The 20,380-nt window shown below is 45.1% G+C and overlaps 1 protein-coding gene across 1 annotated transcript in view; it reads right to left on the reverse strand.

The window, feature by feature from the left end:
• LOC124000289 (spectrin beta chain, non-erythrocytic 4-like) overlaps positions 1-20,380 on the reverse strand; it is a 30,758-nt gene that overhangs the window by 8,011 nt on the left and 2,367 nt on the right. Inside the window, exons 2-12 of the mRNA XM_046306555.1 lie at positions 6,226-6,489; positions 5,372-5,602; positions 5,001-5,090; positions 4,458-4,736; positions 4,108-4,238; positions 3,692-3,896; positions 3,174-3,419; positions 2,664-2,798; positions 2,090-2,331; positions 1,225-1,363; positions 270-354 (exon numbers count right to left, since the gene is read on the reverse strand). Coding sequence (XP_046162511.1) covers positions 270-354; positions 1,225-1,363; positions 2,090-2,331; positions 2,664-2,798; positions 3,174-3,419; positions 3,692-3,896; positions 4,108-4,238; positions 4,458-4,736; positions 5,001-5,090; positions 5,372-5,602; positions 6,226-6,489 — 2,047 coding nt within the window. The remainder of the gene's footprint in view (positions 1-269; positions 355-1,224; positions 1,364-2,089; positions 2,332-2,663; positions 2,799-3,173; positions 3,420-3,691; positions 3,897-4,107; positions 4,239-4,457; positions 4,737-5,000; positions 5,091-5,371; positions 5,603-6,225; positions 6,490-20,380) is intronic.

The following is a 20,380-nucleotide window of genomic DNA, read 5'->3' on the forward strand; positions in this document are numbered from 1 at the left end:
CACACACACACACACACACACACACACACACACACACACACACACACACACACACACACACACACACACACACACACACACACACACACACACACACACACACACACACACACACACACACACACACACACACACACACACACACACACAACAAAACCAGTACTTCTCTTGAGCACGAGCCCTTCCTTCCATATTAAAAATTCTGCAGTGCTGCCTGAGAGCTCTTTGTGCTCCCTCCACAGTGCCTTACAGTGTAGTGAGTCACTCACTGCGCTGTAGCTTTTCCTGGTGTTTGTCCCATCTCTCAGAGAGATCCTTCTGCTTAGCCAGGAGTGTGTCCAACTTATCCTTTATCTGTGGAGAGAGAGAGAGAGAGAGAGAGAGAGAGAGAGAGAGAGAGAGAGAGAGAGAGAGAGAGAGAGAGAGAGAGAGAGAGAGAGAGAGAGAGAGAGAGAGAGAGAGAGAGAGAGAGAGAGAGAGAGAGAGAGAGAGAGAGAGAGAGAGAGAGAGAGAGAGAGTGAGAGAAAGAGAGAGAGAGAGAGTCGGGGTGCATTCAAGATTACAGGAAATGTAACGTAATGACAATTTATCAAAATATTCTAAGTCAGTCTTGACACAGAATCTCATTCATCATCATATGAGGTTAAGTGATTACACCTCCTTACGCACATCATTGACGACACACTTATACAATATCTATTGTTCTTTTTTAGTTACAATAACACTGCATGATTGAAATATGGTTTTGCTGCATTGTGTGTTGTGTACCCACTGGGCACAGATGTCAGTTCAACGTCTAGTATTGATTTACATTTGGTTGAGTTGTCCAATATTTCAACATGAAATCAACAAAAGATGTCACGCCATTGGATTTAGGTTAAAAGTTAGGTGACAAAAATACGAAATGCCCTTATGTTGATGACTTTTTACAAATTCAATGAGTTCTCCATGTCATCACATACATTATTGGGGTTGATATGATGTGGAAACAACGTTTATTCAACCTGTCTTTCTGCACACAGTGTGTTGTGTTGTATGTGAGGCTGTGTGGTTTTGGTGTATACAGTGTGTTGTGTTGTGTGTGTGATGCAGACCTCCTCAGCTGCTGGGTTGCCTGCGGCCAACAGAATCTTGTGTTGTTTTGCTGCATACAGAGTGTTGTGTTGTATGTGAGGCTGTGTGTTTTTGGCGCGTACAGTGTGTTGTGTTGTGTGTGATGCTGACCTCCTCAGCTGCTGGGTTGCCTGTGGCCAACAGGATCTTTCCCAGCTCAACACACTGTTGTAGGGTCTTACTGCGGCCGTCCATCTTGGCTTTCAGCTCACCATGTTGTTTCATCATCACCTCCGTAGAGGACGAATCCCTGGCAGAAGCCACCCCATAGGACCAGGTCAGACAGGAGGGAAACACACCATGCAAATGTCAGAAAAGAAGAGTCCAGTGAAGAGAGGGACCTATTACCATTGTAACACCATATCGTTCCGGTTCTTGTGCTGGCTTGGATACTTTATTTTCAAGTCGTCCTTTCCAGCATGGTTCTAGTAACTATATGGTGGATACATAGTGTAAACATGCCAGCGAAGTACAGGCTGGCCGGGCTAAGTTCAGTAGTATGTAAAGTGTATGTGTGAAATGTTAGCCAAGTGCCTGGTTAGTGTACTGAGAAACTAGCTGTAGAAAGTAGAGTAAATGAGCGATGTGAACATCCTGTCATACATAAATTAAAAGAAGAGTCAGGACAACTTAAATACTGTAAACAAAAATTGAATGGCAGAAGACATTCAGGTCAAGGTGGCTAAGCGTTTTATTTTTAAACTAGGCAGTAAAGAGAGCTTTATTGCATAACATGAATGGGACCATACACCCTACAGTGTGTGCAAGCCAAGAAGGAATTAGCTCAACTAGGGGTGCTGAAATGGTAACTCAAATAGAACATTCCATATACATTACAGATAGTTATTTTTTACACGTAAATTAAGCAGAGTAAATTAAGCAGAGCCTATTTCTCAAGTCATGTATCAGAGGTATGAGTAACAAAATGGCTGACAATTAGACTTCAGTTCAGGTAAGGAGACCTTCAATTACTTACCTGGGGTCGTCCCCTCCAATCTGTCCCATGATGCCTTCCATCCACATGAGATGCTCACGCACCACTGAGAAGAACTGGACCTTGTCTGTCACCGAGGTGACCTGCACGCGACTGGCCTCACAGGAAACCAGCAACTCCTTCCATGCTGACATCACTTCCTGTTCCTTGCTCATGATGGCCTCTGCCTTTTCCCCGGCGTAGATGGCCCTCAGCTGGGCCGCGTTCTCCTGCAGCTGCCTTACCTGGAGTACCACACAGGACATGCCTCTGTCATCTCAAATCATCATATAATGATGATGATAATGTTGGTCGTCAGTTTAGTTTACAGCCAAGTTAATCAGGTGTGCTAGCTAAGGTTGAGGCAAAAGTATGACTCGAGTTCGTGCACAATATCCTTCATCTTTGCTACTGTGCGCATAATGCTATTCTGTTTACGGCTCCACTGTGTATCTTGGGGTTAACACCTGTAACATACTTATGCCCTCCAGGATAATGACTTATTTGACTGATGGGTGTTAGAGGAGATCCAGAGAGCATTGATGTTCCTCAAGGTCATAGAGGAATTTACACTCACCTGTGAGACAAGCAGCTGGAGGGCGTGCTCAAAAGAGCGCATGAGCCTCTGCAGCGTGGCCGGGTTGGCGATGCTGGCTTGGCACGCCCTCACCTCTGGTAGTTGCCTCATCTTCCCCGCAATCTGAACCAAGACCTACAGCACAGCACAGCACAGCACAGGACAGGACAGACAGCATCATCACCATCACAAGACCCTCAGAAAGAGTACCTCACACATCAGGATAATGGCAGGACCACAGTGTCTACATTGTCTACGGTCTACCAGCAGCTCGAAACATTACGCTGTCTGATGTTATCTAATATATATCCAGCCGAACCGTACTAGGGTTTATTTCACCATTGTAAAGGCATGTCAGGCCTCTCTGCCTAGCTCTGTTTCCTTTTGCCTACATTTATTTGGATTCAATTGGTTTCAATTAAACATTTTGGTTAAAGAGGACCTTGATGTTGATGTGGGGGCCTATGTGCCCCGCCTAGAAAATAATCTTGTGGAAACACTGAGCTATACCTCTTTGCAGTCGGTGAAGAACTTGTGCAGCTGGTATGATGCTGTTAGCATCTGTCCTCGGGTTTCCATGAGCTCCAGTAGGTCGGCCCATGACTCGTTCAGTCCATCCTTCCACTCAGCGATTGTGGCCGCGTCCGTGTGGCCGCAGTCTATCATCTCGTTCACCATCTTATTCACCTGCTCCATCCTCTGTTGGCCTATGCTGTTGGTCTCTGAGCAGAACTTGGTGAATTTTTCTTGTAGCATCTGTGTGAGAGAGAGACCAAAATAAGCTTGGGACCAAAGTTATAGAGGGCATGTATCATATTTCACATTTAAATTTCATTGATGCTATTTTTATTGCATTTTGTTTTGTCTCACTCAGTTCTGTGTTTATGGTGCACTTGAAAACTCAAATACTCACATAAAATTATGTTTATTGAATAAACACATGACAATGCCATTTGCCAGGGACTGATTGTGAACATGAATCATCAATTGATTGATTGATTGCCTGACTGATTGATTGACAGACTGACCGTGACATCTTCCAGGTCTTGGCCCAGCTCAGTGGAGCTGGCAACGGCCTCCCGCTCAGTGATCCACTTTTCTAACTCCTCCACCTCTCTGTTGAGCTGGTACATCCAATACTGCTGCTCCAGTTTGGTCTTCCTGTGCTCCACCATGTCCTTCAGAGACACGTACAGACGGTCTATGTGGGACTGCTGCTTGGTGATCCCCTCACTGCCACAGAGAGAGGGGATATTGAGGGTGATGTTTACACAGTAGACAGTAAGAGAACTGATCATTCTATACAAACTGAGATCATTTTATTTGCTCCATGGTCTATCGTAAAATTCCACTAATAAATTAGCCGTTGTTTGTGGGTATCATTGAAGGATGTGTTTAGATCTAGTCTGAGCCTGAGAGTGACTGTCAGTGTGTCTCCTCGTGCCTGTCTGGGTGTGCCAGTTCCAGCTGCCTCTGACACTGCTGGGAGAGCATGCCCACTGTCTCAGCGTAGTTCTCCACCATCGCCTCCAAGGCCAGGTGCTCCTTCAGCAGCTGCAGGGTACTTGCTTCGTCCTACACAAGAGGGACCTCATATTAGGGACCAAATCCTTGTTCACAGATACATACATTTTACAAACAAACCATCACTCAGACATAAATTGTTTGTAAAAGAAAGGCACAGCAGACAAATGATGGTAAAAGTCCTCCTGGAGCACTGTGCACTAACCAATGGGCCAGTCTCATGCCCACCCTATCAGTTCAGTCTCATGATACCATGCCAGCAATACGTACCATACCCTTCTCCTCGCTAATGAGGTGCAGTTTCTGGCCTGCCAGCCAGGACTCGACTTTGGCCGCCTCGCTGTAATACTGCTGGGCCTGCAGCACCACATCCAGCATCACAGTCCTCCTCTCCGCCTCTAGCCTCAGCACCTCCCAAAGCTGACGCACGTGCCCTGCCCCCTCGCGCACAAAGTCCACCTCGGGGGTCCGCAGAGAGGCGATGATCCCCGCCCGGTCCAACACCTCCTCAACCCGCGCCCGGCGACCCTGCAGATCTCTCTGCAGCGTCTGACGGACCAATAAGAGACAGGGGTCATGTTCAGCTGGAAAAAAATGCCTCCAAACAGAGTGAAATGGGGAGGTAGTATCTGGGGAGGTACTATCGTTTTCCTTCACCAAAAGTGTGTGGCGGTGTTCCCTACTCAACACAACCCCATGGTTTAGTGTTGTGGGGAGTGTAAGGTCTGAGCTGAGCAGGGCTAGTGACTGAGTTGATACTGTGCTGTGAGCAGATAGTGTTGGGTGCTTGTATAGAGGTAATCTGTCTCTCACCTGGTTGATCTTGACATGCTGCTGAACACTCTGCAGGTTGTTGCCGTAATCCTTAGAGGAAGCCAGAGGAAGCCGCTCCTGGATCCACAGCTATAACATCAGCAAATTGTCATCAGTGACTGTCTGTACATACCTATCTCATTGATAGGAGAGCCTGGTGGTTTAATTGATCAAGGATGGGAGACATATTAAACCTTTGGCCACATAACATAAGAAACATTTAGATAAACATATTAGAGACCTTATGAGGCTATAGGATAGAAACAAACTGAATATATGGATAGAGTAAGTTATGCCAGGAAGTTAGGGATAGATAGAGAGTAAGAAAGGCTGGAGGCACCATGGAGTAATGAAGTGTGTCAGTCACTCACTATCTCTTCCTCCAGGTCCTGGGCGACCTGATGCATCTCCTTGGAGGCCAGCAGAATGCGACGTCTCTCCTTCAGGGGCTCGATGAGGCGCACGATGCGGGTCTCCACCACAGCTGGCTGCTCGCCCCCTTCTCCTTCCCTGCCTTTCTCCAGGCTGCCTCGCTGGGGGAGACACATCCCCTGGAGGGACCCTAGTTCCCCTACGTCCTTGTACAAGTCCCCCATCTGAGACTGAGGAAGGCCAGCCCGAGAGAAGGAAAGGTCATGTTAGAGCTAGATGATGAGAGACTGATGCCCCAAACACACAGCACATGGGCTTGAACAGCACTTTCAGCTATTTTCTTATGTGTGTGTTGTGTTTCAACGTTATGTAATGGGTTAGACGGCTTTAAGAACAAAGCATATGGCACATTCTTTAATGTCAACCAACCTAGTGGCTGGTGGGCGGGAACTTGGCACAGAAAAATCACAACAACGGCTTCTATAGCATTAACAGACAGTAGAATGGATTGTAAAGATTACATAAACTCATTGAAAATGTAGTTGACATCTTAAATGTAGTCTCCATGTTCTGATATAAGTTGTCCAAAGCACAAAGTCTTTGTCACAAAATAACTGCCTATAACAAAAAACATTTTTAAAAAAAAACCTGTAACAGTAAACAGACACCACAGGAGGTTGGTGGTACCTTAATTGGGGAGGACAGGCCCGTGGTAATGACTGGAGCGGAGTCAGTGGAATGGTATCAAATACATCAAACACATGGTTTCCAGGTGTTTGATGTCATTCCATTTGCTGTGTTCCGGCCATTACTTTGAGCCGTTCTCCCCTCAGCAGCCTCCACAGATAGACACCTGGAATTTATGAAGCTGCTCATTGAAGGTGGGCAGATGGTGAGCCTGCTCCAGCTGAGGGGGCTGTTTCTCCAGGCCAGAGAGCTGGTGGTCCAGGTCTGAGTAGCTCTTCACCACCGGCTCTGGCTTGTTGTTCTCAAACAGAGCCCGGGCCTTGGCCTTGGTGGTGCTCTCCAGGTCCGTCCAGCACTCCCTGATCTCCTCCAGCTTCTGCTGCACCACCGAACGCAGCTCCGGCTTCTCATCAATCAGTTCCTGACCCTCCTGAAGGCACATAGAGGAGAGAGAGAGAGAACGGTGGTTACATACAGTATCTGCACTACCAAAGTTATTTTCTTAGTTTGAGTTTATCCTGACTACTGTCATTTACATGGCCAACAATTAATTTCACTGTTTGTATGATTAAATATAAGATAGTTCAGTTGATATGATGTTTTTTAAATCATATGCCATTATCGTAACGGTAAAGGCACCCTGCTGGTACTGTGATAAAATCAAACTCTGATGTTAAATAAAGTAATGAACAGTCGGATTTCTCAACTGAGAGATGTCATGGTTCTCTCCAACATGTACACTAGTATAATGTCAGCTTTCCCATGGAGGGATGTTACTCACTGGCTGTGCTGATTGTTGCCTCGTTTAGTACAGTATGCTGAAAATCTCTCAGATATAGGCTACAATCTCCATACAGTACTACTCTTTAGTGCATAATGCCAGAAAATATGAAATGATTAAACCCAAGCCTAATATGACCAGATCTGACTAACCAAGCATAGTGTGAAATGTGCAGGATGACTGCAGCAGATTGAAGCATAGACAATGTTTCATGTCTCTCTATTGCTGTCTATGCGTAGGTGGATTGATCTTCCGTAATGTCATACTTATGTTCATCGTGGCCATTTAAAGATGCTTGGTTGTAGGGCAAGCTTTTCAATCAGGTTGATTTTAGGTTGATTTTACATGAATTCCATGAAAATCATCCTGTGTCTGCACACAAGTCTACAGTGTCTCAATAAAAGGCTATGGCTCCCAGTCATTCAAAGCATAATCCTTTGAAGTCACCACAGAAAAGCACAGCACTGTCTCTGTTTAAAGTAGTGCTGAGCAATTAATGCTTTTTGAGGTCGGTTCAGTTTCGGTACGATTACTAAAAAACAATCACGGTTTTCGCTTTCGCTTTCAATTATGTGGGTTGAATGCTTTAACCTCTTAAGGCTATGGCTTACTTTTTTGAACATTCTGTTAAAAATCGCGCAACATTTCAGCGTCCTGCTACTCATGCCAACTGCCTATGGAAGCAACATCAGCACAATAATGGTTTGTCGGGAGCTTCATGGAATGGCCGCACACAAGCCTAAGATCACCATGCACAACACCAAGCATCGGCTGGAGTGGTGTAAATCTCGCCACCATTGGACTCTGGAGCAGTGGAAACGCGTTCTCTGGAGTGATGAATCATACTTCACCATCTGGCAGTCCGATGGATGAATCTGGGTTTGGCGGATGCCAGGAGAACGCTACCTGCCCCAATGCATAGTGCCAACTGTAAAGTTCGGGCTAGGCCCCTTTGTTCCAATGAAGGGAAATCTTAATGCTACAGCATACAATGACATTCTAGATGATTCTGTGCTTCCAACTTTGTGGTAACAGTTTGTGGAAGGTCCTTTCCTGTTTCAGCATGACAATTCCCCTGTGCACAAAGCGAGGTCCATACAGAAATGGTTTGTCAGTGTGAAAGAACTTGAACACCTTTGGGATAAATTGGAATGCAGACTGCGAGCCAGGCCTAATCGCCCAACATCAGTGCCCGACCTCACTAATGCTCTTGTGGCTGAATGGAAGCAAGTCCCCGCAGCAATGTTCCAACATCTAGTGGAAAGCCTTCACAGAAGAGTGGAGGCAGCAAAGGGGGGACCAACTCCATATTAATGCCCATGACTTTGGAATGAGATGTTCACAGAACAGGCGTCCACATACCTTTGGTCATGTAGTGTATCTGTTTACTGTTTGGACACTTTATGTATCTAGTCTCCCCATTTGAAGTTGCCATAAGTATTTGGACAAATTCACTTATAGTGTATTACATTTAGTTGAAGTTTTGTATTTGGTCCCATATTCCTAGCACGCAACGACTACAAAGCTTGTGACACTGCAAACCTTTTGGATACATGGTACAGATGGTTTTGGTTGTGTTTTGGATTATGTTCTGCCCAATAGAACTGAATGGTAAATAATGTATTGTGTCATTTTGGAGTCACTTATTGTAAACAAGAATATAACATATTTCTTAATACTTCTAATGTGGATGCAAACGTGATAATCATGAATGAATCTGGAATAACGATGAGTGAGAAAGTTACAGATGCGCAAAGATCATGCCCCCAAAACATGCACCTCTCACCACTAACAATAAGGGGAGCGTTTAGCATTTTTGTTTGGGGGGGTATGATATTTATGCCTCTGTAACATTCTCACTCATCATTATTGTCTGTAACTGTTTTAAAGTCGGTGAAATCCCTGAGCGGTGTCCTTCTGCTCCGGCAACTGAATTAGGAAGGACGCCTATATCTTTGTAGTGACTGGGTGTACTTCATCATGCTCAAAGGGACATTCAATGTCTGCTTCTTCTTTAAAATAATATATACCAATAGGTTCCCTTCTTTGTGACGTATTGGAAAACCTCCCTCGTCTTTGTGGTTGAATCTGTGTTTGAAATGAACTTCTCGACTGAGGGACCTTACAGATAATTGTATGTACGGGTCACAGAGATGTTAGTGTTTAAAATCATGTCAAAAACTATTATTGCACACAGAGTGAGTCAAACTTATTATGTGACTTGTTAAGCACATATTTACTCCTGAACTTGTTAAGGCTTGCCATAACAAAGGGGTTGAATACTTATTGACTCAAGATATTTCAGCTTTTCATTTTTATTAATTTCTAAACATTTCTAAAAACATAATTCCAGTTTGACATTATGGGGTATTGTGTGTAGGCCAGTGACAAAACATCTCAATTTAATATATTTTAAATTCAGGCTTTAACACAACAAAATGTGGAAAAAGTCAAGGGGCGTGAATACTCCCTGAAGGCACTGTAACTTCAAATGGGGGGGATTGGATACATAAAGCGCTTTAATTTCTAAATGGTATAACAGAGTTAAATATGAAAATACCCTCAAATAAGGGTTGCATTATGTACTGTTGCCCCATATAAAACACTTGATTTTAAATCCACAATGGTGGTATAGAGCCATATTAAACATCTTAGCTTCACTTTCCAAATAAATACGTAGGAGAGTGTAGATGTGGAGAGAGAGATCAAAGCTTGTGGCGTTTTCCTTCTCTCTCTGTGTATGTATGTATGTATGTATGTATGTATGTATGTATGTATGTATGTATGTATGTATGTATGTATGTATGTATGTATGTATGTATGTATGTATGTATGTATGTATGTATGTATGTATGTATGTATGTATGTATGTATGTATGTATGTATGTATGTATGTATGTATGTATGTATGTATGTATGTATGTATGTATGTATGTATGTATGTATGTATGTATGTATGTATGTATGTATGTATGTATGTATGTATGTATGTATGTATGTATGTATGTATGTATGTATGTATGTATGTATGTATGTGTGTTGATGGAGCTCTCTCTATGTATGTATGTATGTATGTATGTATGTATGTATGTATGTATGTATGTATGTATGTATGTATGTATGTATGTATGTATGTATGTATGTATGTATGTATGTATGTATGTATGTATGTATGTATGTATGTATGTATGTATGTATGTATGTATGTATGTATGTATGTATGTATGTATGTATGTATGTATGTATGTATGTATGTATGTATGTATGTATGTATGTGTCATGCAGGTGAAAGAGGACCCAAACGCGACTTAACAGAAACAGAGTTTATTAAAGTCCAAAACGGAATAACAGAAATCCTCTAGATTTGTAGAGGGGAAAACAACTGGAGAAGCGGCCACAGACTGCAGGTCGCTTCGGGTAGGCGCAGGCCGTAGTCGACTGAGACACCTGCTCACACGCAGCATCTGATGAAGGCACAAAACACGACAGGACAGGGTGATACACAATCACGGCAAAAACACGACAGGACAGGGCGAAACGCAATCACAGCATGGTGAATACAATACAAGGAACCGACGGAACAGGAACGGATCACAAAGGAATAAATAGGGACTCTAATCAGGGGAAAGGATCGGGAACAGGTGTGGGAAGACTAAATGATGATTAGGGGAATAGGAACAGCTGGGAGCAGGAACGGAACGACAGAGAGAAGAGAGAGCGAGAGAGTGAGAGAGGGAGGGGAGAGAGAGGGATAGAACCAAACAAGACCAGCAGAGGGAAACGAATAGCATGGGGAGCACAGGGACAAGACATGACAATAAATGACAAACATGACAGTACCCCCCACTCACCGAGCGCCTCCTGGCGCACTTCGAGGAGGAATCCTGGCGGCAACGGAGGAAATCATCGATGAGCGAACGGTCCAGCACGTCCCGAGACGGAACCCAACTCCTCTCCTCAGGACCGTAACCCTCCCAATCCACTAGGTATTGGTGACCCCGTCCCCGAGAACGCATGTCCATAATCTTATGTACCTTGTAAATAGGTGCGCTCGACAAGGACGGGAGGGGGAGGGAAGACGAACGGGGGTGCGAAGAAAGGGCTTAACACAGGAGACATGGAAGACAGGATGGACGCGACGAAGATGTCGCGGAAGAAGCAGTCGCACAGCGACAGGATTGACGACCTGGGAGACACGGAACGGACCAATGAACCGCGGAGTCAACTTACGAGAAGCTGTCGTAAGAGGAAGGTTGCGAGTGGAAAGCCACACTCTCTGGCCGCAACAATACCTTGGACTCTTAATCCTGCGTTTATTGGCGGCTCTCACCGTCTGTGCCCTGTAACGGCAAAGTGCAGACCTCACCCTCCTCCAGGTGCGCTCACAACGTTGGACAAACGCTTGAGCGGAGGGAACGCTGGACTCGGCAAGCTGGGATGAGAACAGAGGAGGCTGGTAACCCAGACTACTCTGAAACGGAGATAACCCGGTAGCAGACGAAGGAAGCGAATTGTGAGCGTATTCTGCCCAGGGGAGCTGTTCTGCCCAAGACGCAGGGTTTCTGAAAGAAAGGCTGCGTAGTATGCGACCAATCGTCTGATTGGCCCTCTCTGCTTGACCGTTAGACTGGGGATGAAACCCGGAAGAGAGACTGACGGACGCACCAATCAAACGACAGAACTCCCTCCAAAACTGTGACGTGAATTGCGGACCTCTGTCTGAAACGGCGTCTAACGGGAGGCCATGAATTCTGAATACATTCTCAATAATGATTTGTGCCGTCTCCTTAGCGGAAGGAAGTTTAGCGAGGGGAATGAAATGTGCCGCCTTAGAGAACCTATCGACAACCGTCAGAATCACAGTCTTCCCCGCAGACAAAGGCAGACCGGTAATGAAGTCTAAGGCAATGTGAGACCATGGTCGAGAAGGAATGGGGAGCGGTCTGAGACGACCGGCAGGAGGAGAGTTACCCGACTTAGTCTGCGCGCAGTCCGAACAAGCAGCCACGAAACGGCGCGTGTCACGCTCCTGAGTCGGCCACCAAAAGCGCTGGCGAATAGACGCAAGAGTGCCTCGAACACCGGGATGACCAGCTAACTTGGCAGAGTGAGCCCACTGAAGAACAGCCAGACGAGTGGAAACAGGAACGAAAAGGAGGTTACTAGGACAAGCGCGCGGCGACGCAGTGTGCGTGAGTGCTTGCTTAACCTGTCTTTCAATTCCCCAGACTGTTAACCCGACAACACGCCCATAAGGAAGAATCCCCTCGGGATCAGTAGAAGCCACAGAAGAACTAAACAGACGGGATAAGGCATCAGGCTTGGTGTTCTTGCTACCCGGACGGTAAGAAATCACAAACTCGAAACGAGCGAAAAACAACGCCCAACGAGCTTGACGGGCATTAAGTCGTTTGGCAGAACGGATGTACTCAAGGTTCTTATGGTCTGTCCAAACGACAAAGGAACGGTCGCCCTCCAACCACTGTCGCCATTCGCCTAGGGCTAAGCGGATGGCGAGCAGTTCACGGTTACCCACATCATAGTTGCGCTCAGATGGCGACAGGCGATGAGAAAAATAAGCGCAAGGATGAACCTTATCGTCAGACTGGAAGCGCTGGGATAGGATGGCTCCCACGCCTACCTCTGAAGCGTCAACCTCGACAATGAATTGTCTAGTGACGTCAGGAGTAACGAGGATAGGAGCGGACGTAAAACGTTCTTTTAGAAGATCAAAAGCTCCTGGGCGGAACCGGACCACTTAAAACACGTCTTAACAGAAGTAAGAGCTGTGAGAGGGGCAGCAACTTGACCGAAATTACGAATGAAACGCCGATAGAAATTAGCGAAACCTAAAAAGCGCTGCAACTCGACACGTGACCTTGGAACGGGCCAATCACTGACAGCTTGGACCTTAGCGGAATCCATCTGAATGCCTTCAGCGGAAATAACGGAACCGAGAAAAGTAACGGAGGAGACATGAAAAGAGCACTTCTCAGCCTTTACGTAGAGACAATTCTCTAAAAGGCGCTGTAGAACACGTCGAACGTGCTGAACATGAATCTCGAGTGACGGAGAAAAAATCAGGATATCGTCAAGATAGACAAAAACAAAAATGTTCAGCATGTCTCTCAGAACATCATTAACTAATGCCTGAAAAACAGCTGGCGCATTGGCGAGACCGAACGGCAGAACCCGGTACTCAAAATGCCCTAACGGAGTGTTAAACGCCGTTTTCCACTCGTCCCCCTCTCTGATGCGCACGAGATGGTAAGCGTTACGAAGGTCCAACTTAGTAAAGCACCTGGCTCCCTGCAGAATCTCGAAGGCTGATGACATAAGGGGAAGCGGATAACGATTCTTAACCGTTATGTCATTCAGCCCTCGATAATCCACGCAGGGGCGCAGAGTACCGTCCTTCTTTTTAACAAAAAGAACCCCGCCCGGCCGGAGAAGAAGAAGGCACTATGGTACCGGCGTCAAGAGACACAGACAAATAATCCTCGAGAGCCTTACGTTCGGGAGCCGACAGAGAGTATAGTCTACCTCGAGGAGGAGTGGTCCCCGGAAGGAGATCAATACTACAATCATACGACCGGTGAGGAGGAAGGGAGTTGGCTCGGGACCGACTGAAGACCGTGCGCAGATCATGATATTCCTCCGGCACTCCTGTCAAATCGCCAGGTTCCTCCTGAGAAGTAGGAACAGAAGAAACGGGAGGGATGGCAGACATTAAACACTTCACATGACAAGAAACGTTCCAGGATAGGATAGAATTACTAGACCAATTAATAGAAGGATTATGACATACTAGCCAGGGATGACCCAAAACAACAGGTGTAAACGGTGAACGGAAAATCAAAAAAGAAATAGTCTCACTGTGGTTACCAGATACTGTGAGAGTTAAAGGTAGTGTCTCAAATTTGATACTGGGAAGATGACTACCATCTAAGGCAAACATGGGCGTAGGCCTGTCTAACGGTCTGAAAGGAATGTTATGTTTCCGAACCCATGCTTCGTCCATGAAACAACCCTCAGCCCCAGAGTCAATCAAAGCACTGCATGTAGCACCCGAACCGGTCCAGCGTAGATGGACCGACATAGTAGTACAAGATCTAGATGAAGGGACCTGAGTAGTAGCGCTCACCAGTAGCCCTCCGCTTACTGATGGACTCTGGCCTCTTACTGGACATGAATTAACAAAATGTCCAGCAACTCCGCAATAGAGGCACAGGCGGTTGGTGATCCTCCGTTCCCTCTCCTTATTCGAGATGCGAATCCCTCCCAGCTGCATGGGCTCAGTCTCAAAGCCAGAGGAGGGAGATGGTTGCGATGCGGAGCAGGGAAACACCGTTGATGCGAGCTCTCTTCCACGAGCCCGGTGACGAAGATCTACCCGTCGTTCTATGCGGATGGCGAGAGCAATCAAAGAATCCACATCTGATGGAACCTCCCGGGAGAGAATCTCATCCTTAACCACTGCGTGGAGTCCCTCCAGAAAACGAGCGAGCAGCGCCGGCTCGTTCCACTCACTAGAGGCAGCAAGAGTGCGAAACTCAATGGAATAATCCGTTATGGACCGTTCACCTTGGCATAAGGAAGCCAGGGCCCTAGAAGCCTCCCCACCAAAAACTGAACGGTCAAAAACCCGAATCATCTCCTCTTTAAAGTTCTGGAATCTGTTAGAGCAATCAGCCCTTGCCTCCCAGATAGCTGTGCCCCATTCTCGAGCCCGGCCAGTAAGGAGTGAAATGACGTAAGCAACCCGAGCTCTCTCTCTAGAGTATGTGTGGGGTTGGAGAGAGAACACAATCTCACACTGCGTGAGAAAGGAGCGGCACTCAGTGGGCTGCCCGGAGTAGCAAGGTGGGTTATTAACCCTGGGTTCTGGAGGCTCGGCAGGCCAGGGAGTAACAGGTGGCACGAGACGTAGACTCTGGAACTGTCCAGAGAGGTCGGAAACCTGAGCGGCCAGGTTCTCCACGGCATGGCGAGCAGCAGACAATTCCTGCTCGTGTCTGCCGAGCATGGCTCCTTGGATCTCGACGGCAGTGTAACGAGCGTCTGAAGTCGCTGGGTCCATTCCTCGGTCGGTTCCTTCTGTCATGCAGGTGAAAGAGGACCCAAACGCGACTTAACAGAAACAGAGTTTATTAAAGTCCAAAACGGAATAACAGAAATCCTCTAGATTTGTAGAGGGGAAAACAACTGGAGAAGCGGCCACAGACTGCAGGTCGCTTCGGGTAGGCGCAGGCCGTAGTCGACTGAGACACCTGCTCACACGCAGCATCTGATGAAGGCACAAAACACGACAGGACAGGGTGATACACAATCACGGCAAAAACACGACAGGACAGGGCGAAACGCAATCACAGCATGGTGAATACAATACAAGGAACCGACGGAACAGGAACGGATCACAAAGGAATAAATAGGGACTCTAATCAGGGGAAAGGATCGGGAACAGGTGTGGGAAGACTAAATGATGATTAGGGGAATAGGAACAGCTGGGAGCAGGAACGGAACGACAGAGAGAAGAGAGAGCGAGAGAGTGAGAGAGGGAGGGGGAGAGAGAGGGATAGAACCAAACAAGACCAGCAGAGGGAAACGAATAGCATGGGGAGCACAGGGACAAGACATGACAATAAATGACAAACATGACAGTATGTATGTATGTATGTGTGTTTGTTGATGGAGCTCTCTCTGTGGCTCCACTCCAAGTCTCCTGAAATAGAATCCGCATGCAAAGTCTCCTCCCATGCTCCGACTGAGAGGAACAGGAGGTGTTTCCTATGACAAGCGTTCATATCAGACGTTTCCTCGTCATCTCTATCAAGGACCACTGAATGTCAGTTAGCCATAAGGAAGCAAAGGGAAAATGTGCAGTGAAACTGACAAAGTCCTGTATTGCACACACGTAGCAGACCTTCAAAACCAAAAGTCTAATAAGAGACCTGCCTAGTGCAATGTTTGTTTTCAAGTCAACCCCGTTTGAAGAAAAGCTTGGATCAAATTGGTCGTTTGTTATGAATACCTTACTAAATGATAATAACTGGTGTTGCTATCTACGGGACTATTGCAGGGAAATGCATAGTAACCCAGAATACAACATATTTCATCCTGTAAATCTTGGTCTCTCTCTCTCTCTCTCTCTCTCTCTCTCTCTCTCTCTCTCTCTCTCTCTCTCTCTCTCTCTCTCTCTCTCTCTCTCTCTCTCTCTCTCTCTCTCTCTCTCTCTCTCTCTCTCTCTCTCTCTCTCTCTCTCTCTCTCTCTCTCTCTCTCTCTCTCTCTCTCTCAGAGCAAGCTGGGCCTATCCTGTGGCTTTCATAATGCAGTGCTGCATTTCTCCTCTTGGCACAGTCTCTCTGCTTAACTGCTGCTAGTGCTCTCTCCCTCTCTCTTTTTCTCTCTCTCTCTCCCTCTCTCTTTTTCTCTGCCTCTCTCTCCTCCTCTCATAATGCAGAGCCGGCAGAAAGCAGTCTAGGTCTCTTTCTCTCCCCTCTCCCTCGTCTTCACTGACACACAGGGAGAGAGAAGTAAGAAGAGACATCAGTGTGAGGGGAAAGGAAATGGAGAGGAGAGAGAAATGAGAAAGACAGAAAGATAGAAAAAGGAGGAGAGGGAGATATGAGAGGAGAGTGAGGATGAGCAAAGGAGAGGGGTATGTCAGGGCAATACATTAGACATGGGACCAATACATTCCTACAGTACATACCCACATACACCATGTGTATGTGGCACGATTGATAAAGATTAGCAAAAAATAACGTATAAACAAATAACACAAATACTAAGCAATGTTGTATGCTAAAAAAAACATTATATATTATTTTACACTAATAGTTGCTCATATAAATTGCTCATATAAATAAATTTTCTTTAATAAGTAATACTTTTGTTCTCAAAAAGAGAGTCCAAATGATTGGCCACCCTAAACATTATTATAAATTTAATCAAACAAAATTAAATCTGCATTAACTTAAGACATTGAATTGTGGCTTTACATGGCTTCCTGTTTCACTTAAATCAATGTAAGAAGTGTAAACCAACTGGAACAGACATAAACGTTCCTGATGGAGGATGCATGTGTATCTTGTCCCCACGGTTCTGGAGGCAAAGTAAAATCCAAGGGCCAAAGTTGGAGAATTGCAATACTCGGTCTCATCTCGGGGTCACCAAATCCTTTAATTTACAATTCGATGCCACCTCCATGTCAATATGCTCTTTGTAAGGGTTGCCAGATTTTTTTATTTATTAAGAGTGACCAACAAATGTTAACACTGGGAGTTTGCTAAAAAGCATTGACATCTGGATTGGAAACAGGCGCTATGGTCATATTAGACGAATGTAGAGGTTTTAGCCACACAGCAGTGGAAGGTATGTATCAAACGAAGGATGCATATACAGAAAAGAACATCATACCTACTGTAAAATATGGTGGTTGATCTTTGATGTATGGGGCTGCTGGTCCTGGAGCCCTTGTTAAGGTCAACGGCATAATGAACTCGACCAAGTACATAGTAACTAAGACATTTTAGCCTAAAACCTGGTTGGCTCTGCCAGGAGGCTGAAACTTGTCCACAGGTGGATCTTCCAGCAAGACAAAGACAATAACCCCAAACACACATCAAAATCCACAAAGAAATTGATAATTGACCACAAAATCAACATTTTGCAATGACCATTTCAGTCTACGAACTTGAACGCCATTGAAAACCTGTGGTTTGAAATGAAGAGGGCTGTCCATAAGGGTAGATGAAGGATATCAAGGACCTGGAAAGATTCTGTATGGAGGAATGGTCTAAAATTTCTCCAATTGTGTTCTCCAATCTAATAAACATTGTAGAAAAGGGCTCAGCGCCGTTATCCTTGCAAGGGGAGGGTGCACAAAGTATTGAAAACAGGGGTGCCAATAATTGTAATGTAAAAAAATAACTTTTTGAAATCCAAATACTACTCATATTACAGAGCAAGCGGTAAAGCTTCATACCACTGGGGAAAAACTGGTTAAATCAATGCTGTTTCCACATCATTTCAACACCAAAAAACTATGTGATGACATTGAATCAACGTGGAAATTAATTGGATTAGCAAAAAGTCATCAACGCAAGGGTCATTCAGTCTTTTATTCACCCAATCTTCAACCTAAATCCAATGACATGGTGACATTTTTTGTTGATTTCACATTAAATTCACATTAGTTGACAACTCAACCAAATGTAAATCAAAACTAGACATTGAACTAATGTCTGTGCCCAGTGGGATATGACACTAATGTTTGCTTTGTAGCACCTACAGATGAAACACTATAGAGTATTAAAGGAGGCCTGGGTAAGGCCAAAACATAATTAATATGGCAACTTTAATAAAGTATTTCTCAATTATGCTTTGAGATACAAATGTCAAATATTTGTCAACAATCTTTTATTTAATGGACTATTCTATGGTTCCATTTTGTGAAAATCCCCAAAATCATAGTCTTCTTTTGTATGGGTTTCGTGAGGAATCACTCTACATGGCTTCTCAAGTGGGTGTGTAGCAGTGGAGGCTGCTGAGGGGAGAACGGCTCATAATAATGGCTGGAATGGAGGAAATGGAATGGTATCAAAGACATAGTTTTCATGTGTTTGATACCATTCCATTCACTCCATTCCATCCATTATACTCCATTCCAGACAGTATTATGAGCCATTCTCCCCTCAGCAGCCTCCACTGGTGTGTAGATAGATTCTAGCTACTACTCTGAGAAACCAAAACAACACCATGACTAAAATTCAGACTCACAAACCAATATTTAAAAAATAGCTACACCAGACCAAATCAACGGACATGAGATCCTGTCGTCTGTGTATGTTAAACAGTGTAAAATGGATAGGTATTTTTGTGTTGTCTCTATGTTTACACAGCGTTTGACCCCTGAGCCATTGGCAAAGCATTGCCACAAGGTCAGCCTTCAGTAAAAACCCAGAGTCCTCTCTTTGCTACAGACAAGCGTCCCCAGGGGACTGAATAGGCCTCCACAGAGAGAGCTCCAGTTCAGAGGTCCAAGCTCAGCCCTAAGCCTCAGATCAGAGCTCCGAGCTCATGCCCAGCCCCAGCTCAGAGCTCCAAGCTGGGGCTCAGGCGCATCTGCTGAGTAAGTACAGTGGGAGAGCAGAGGCATGGGGCCGGGGCGGTAACCCTTCCAAAAGGACACAGAGTTTTCTAATCGCACCAGGTCGCAGTGTAATCTTTTCTCCCCAGTCTCCCAGGTAACGAGAGAGGGAGAGGAAGACGGAGAGGTGGGGGCCGATTAAGTGATGTTAGTGAGTAGCGAAACATGAGGGTCTCTGTAACACTCTGTGTGGGGGCTATCAGAGACAGAGCCCTTGAGAAACCCCGCTAGTCAGCCTTGTGGATTCATTCACCACAGACAGAGCAGCCATCTTCTGCACTCCATGTCCACTCATTCGATATACTGTATCTATCTGGTGTCTGGCATGAGAGGTTAAACGAATAGCCTGACGATTCCGAAGCAGAGCTGGTATCCTTTTTCACTCCATTTTCACTTTGACCAGAGCTGTTGAGATTTAGGGCCTCTCTGTGCCACTAGTAGATGTTTCACAGCCATTTGTAGATGTATGTAAATAACAAACAATGCATACTTAATGGTAAGATGCTTTCATCCAAGATAGTAATCCAAGATAGTAAATCTTACACAGGTATGAAATGTATGTCACTAACATCTGATACTGAATATGAAAGGGCTTTTTTATGCATGTACATATTATAGCTACTCTACAAACAGACACACCAGCACCGAGTACATCCTCACTCACTCCCAAAAATCAACCATTTAAGAACCAGCTCCAATCCCTACTCTTCAAGACAGAGAGGCATGACTGTTCAGTAGAACGTTATGTCCTAGTGAACATGGCCCTGGCCTTTCCAAAGATTTGTCAGTGTTGGACGGATGGAGACGAACTGTTTGGTACTGCAGCTCCAACTAAGGACATCTCCTCTGACTACTTTTATTCCCCGTTGGATTGATCAGTTATTTCACCGCACCCATTATAATATAATCCAATTTAATTTTACAGCCACATTTCATGCTCTCAGTCTCAATCATTCATTCACCACTTCACGTTTAACCTCTGCTACATCATATTAACATCTCAGTGGTAAATCATTTTGATTTAAATGAAATGTGTGATCAATAACTTCTGCATTTGGATATATAGCAACAGAATAATTTTAGTAAATTAGAGATGATCGAGTTTATCATGCCATAACATTCAATGTAATTTTGGAAGTGAAAAGATAAATACTCTGCTTATGAGCTTGATGAATACATTATTTCAGTACACCTCTACAATAACAAAACAGATTTACCAGAATGCATTGAAATCAGTTAAATATCAATCTTAAAATGTACGCCAACTGAGGTTAAATCAAGTTCTTGCAAAAAAGCTCAGGACATTTCATGTTTAACGTCAAGACATCTAACTAACTCATAGAGCTTTTAAAATGGTGTTATCCACAATAATTAGTTAGCTAGATCCT

The sequence above is a fragment of the Oncorhynchus gorbuscha genome, linkage group LG16, assembly GCF_021184085.1.
Source record: "Oncorhynchus gorbuscha isolate QuinsamMale2020 ecotype Even-year linkage group LG16, OgorEven_v1.0, whole genome shotgun sequence".
In the NCBI taxonomy this organism is placed as follows: Eukaryota; Metazoa; Chordata; class Actinopteri; order Salmoniformes; family Salmonidae; genus Oncorhynchus; species Oncorhynchus gorbuscha.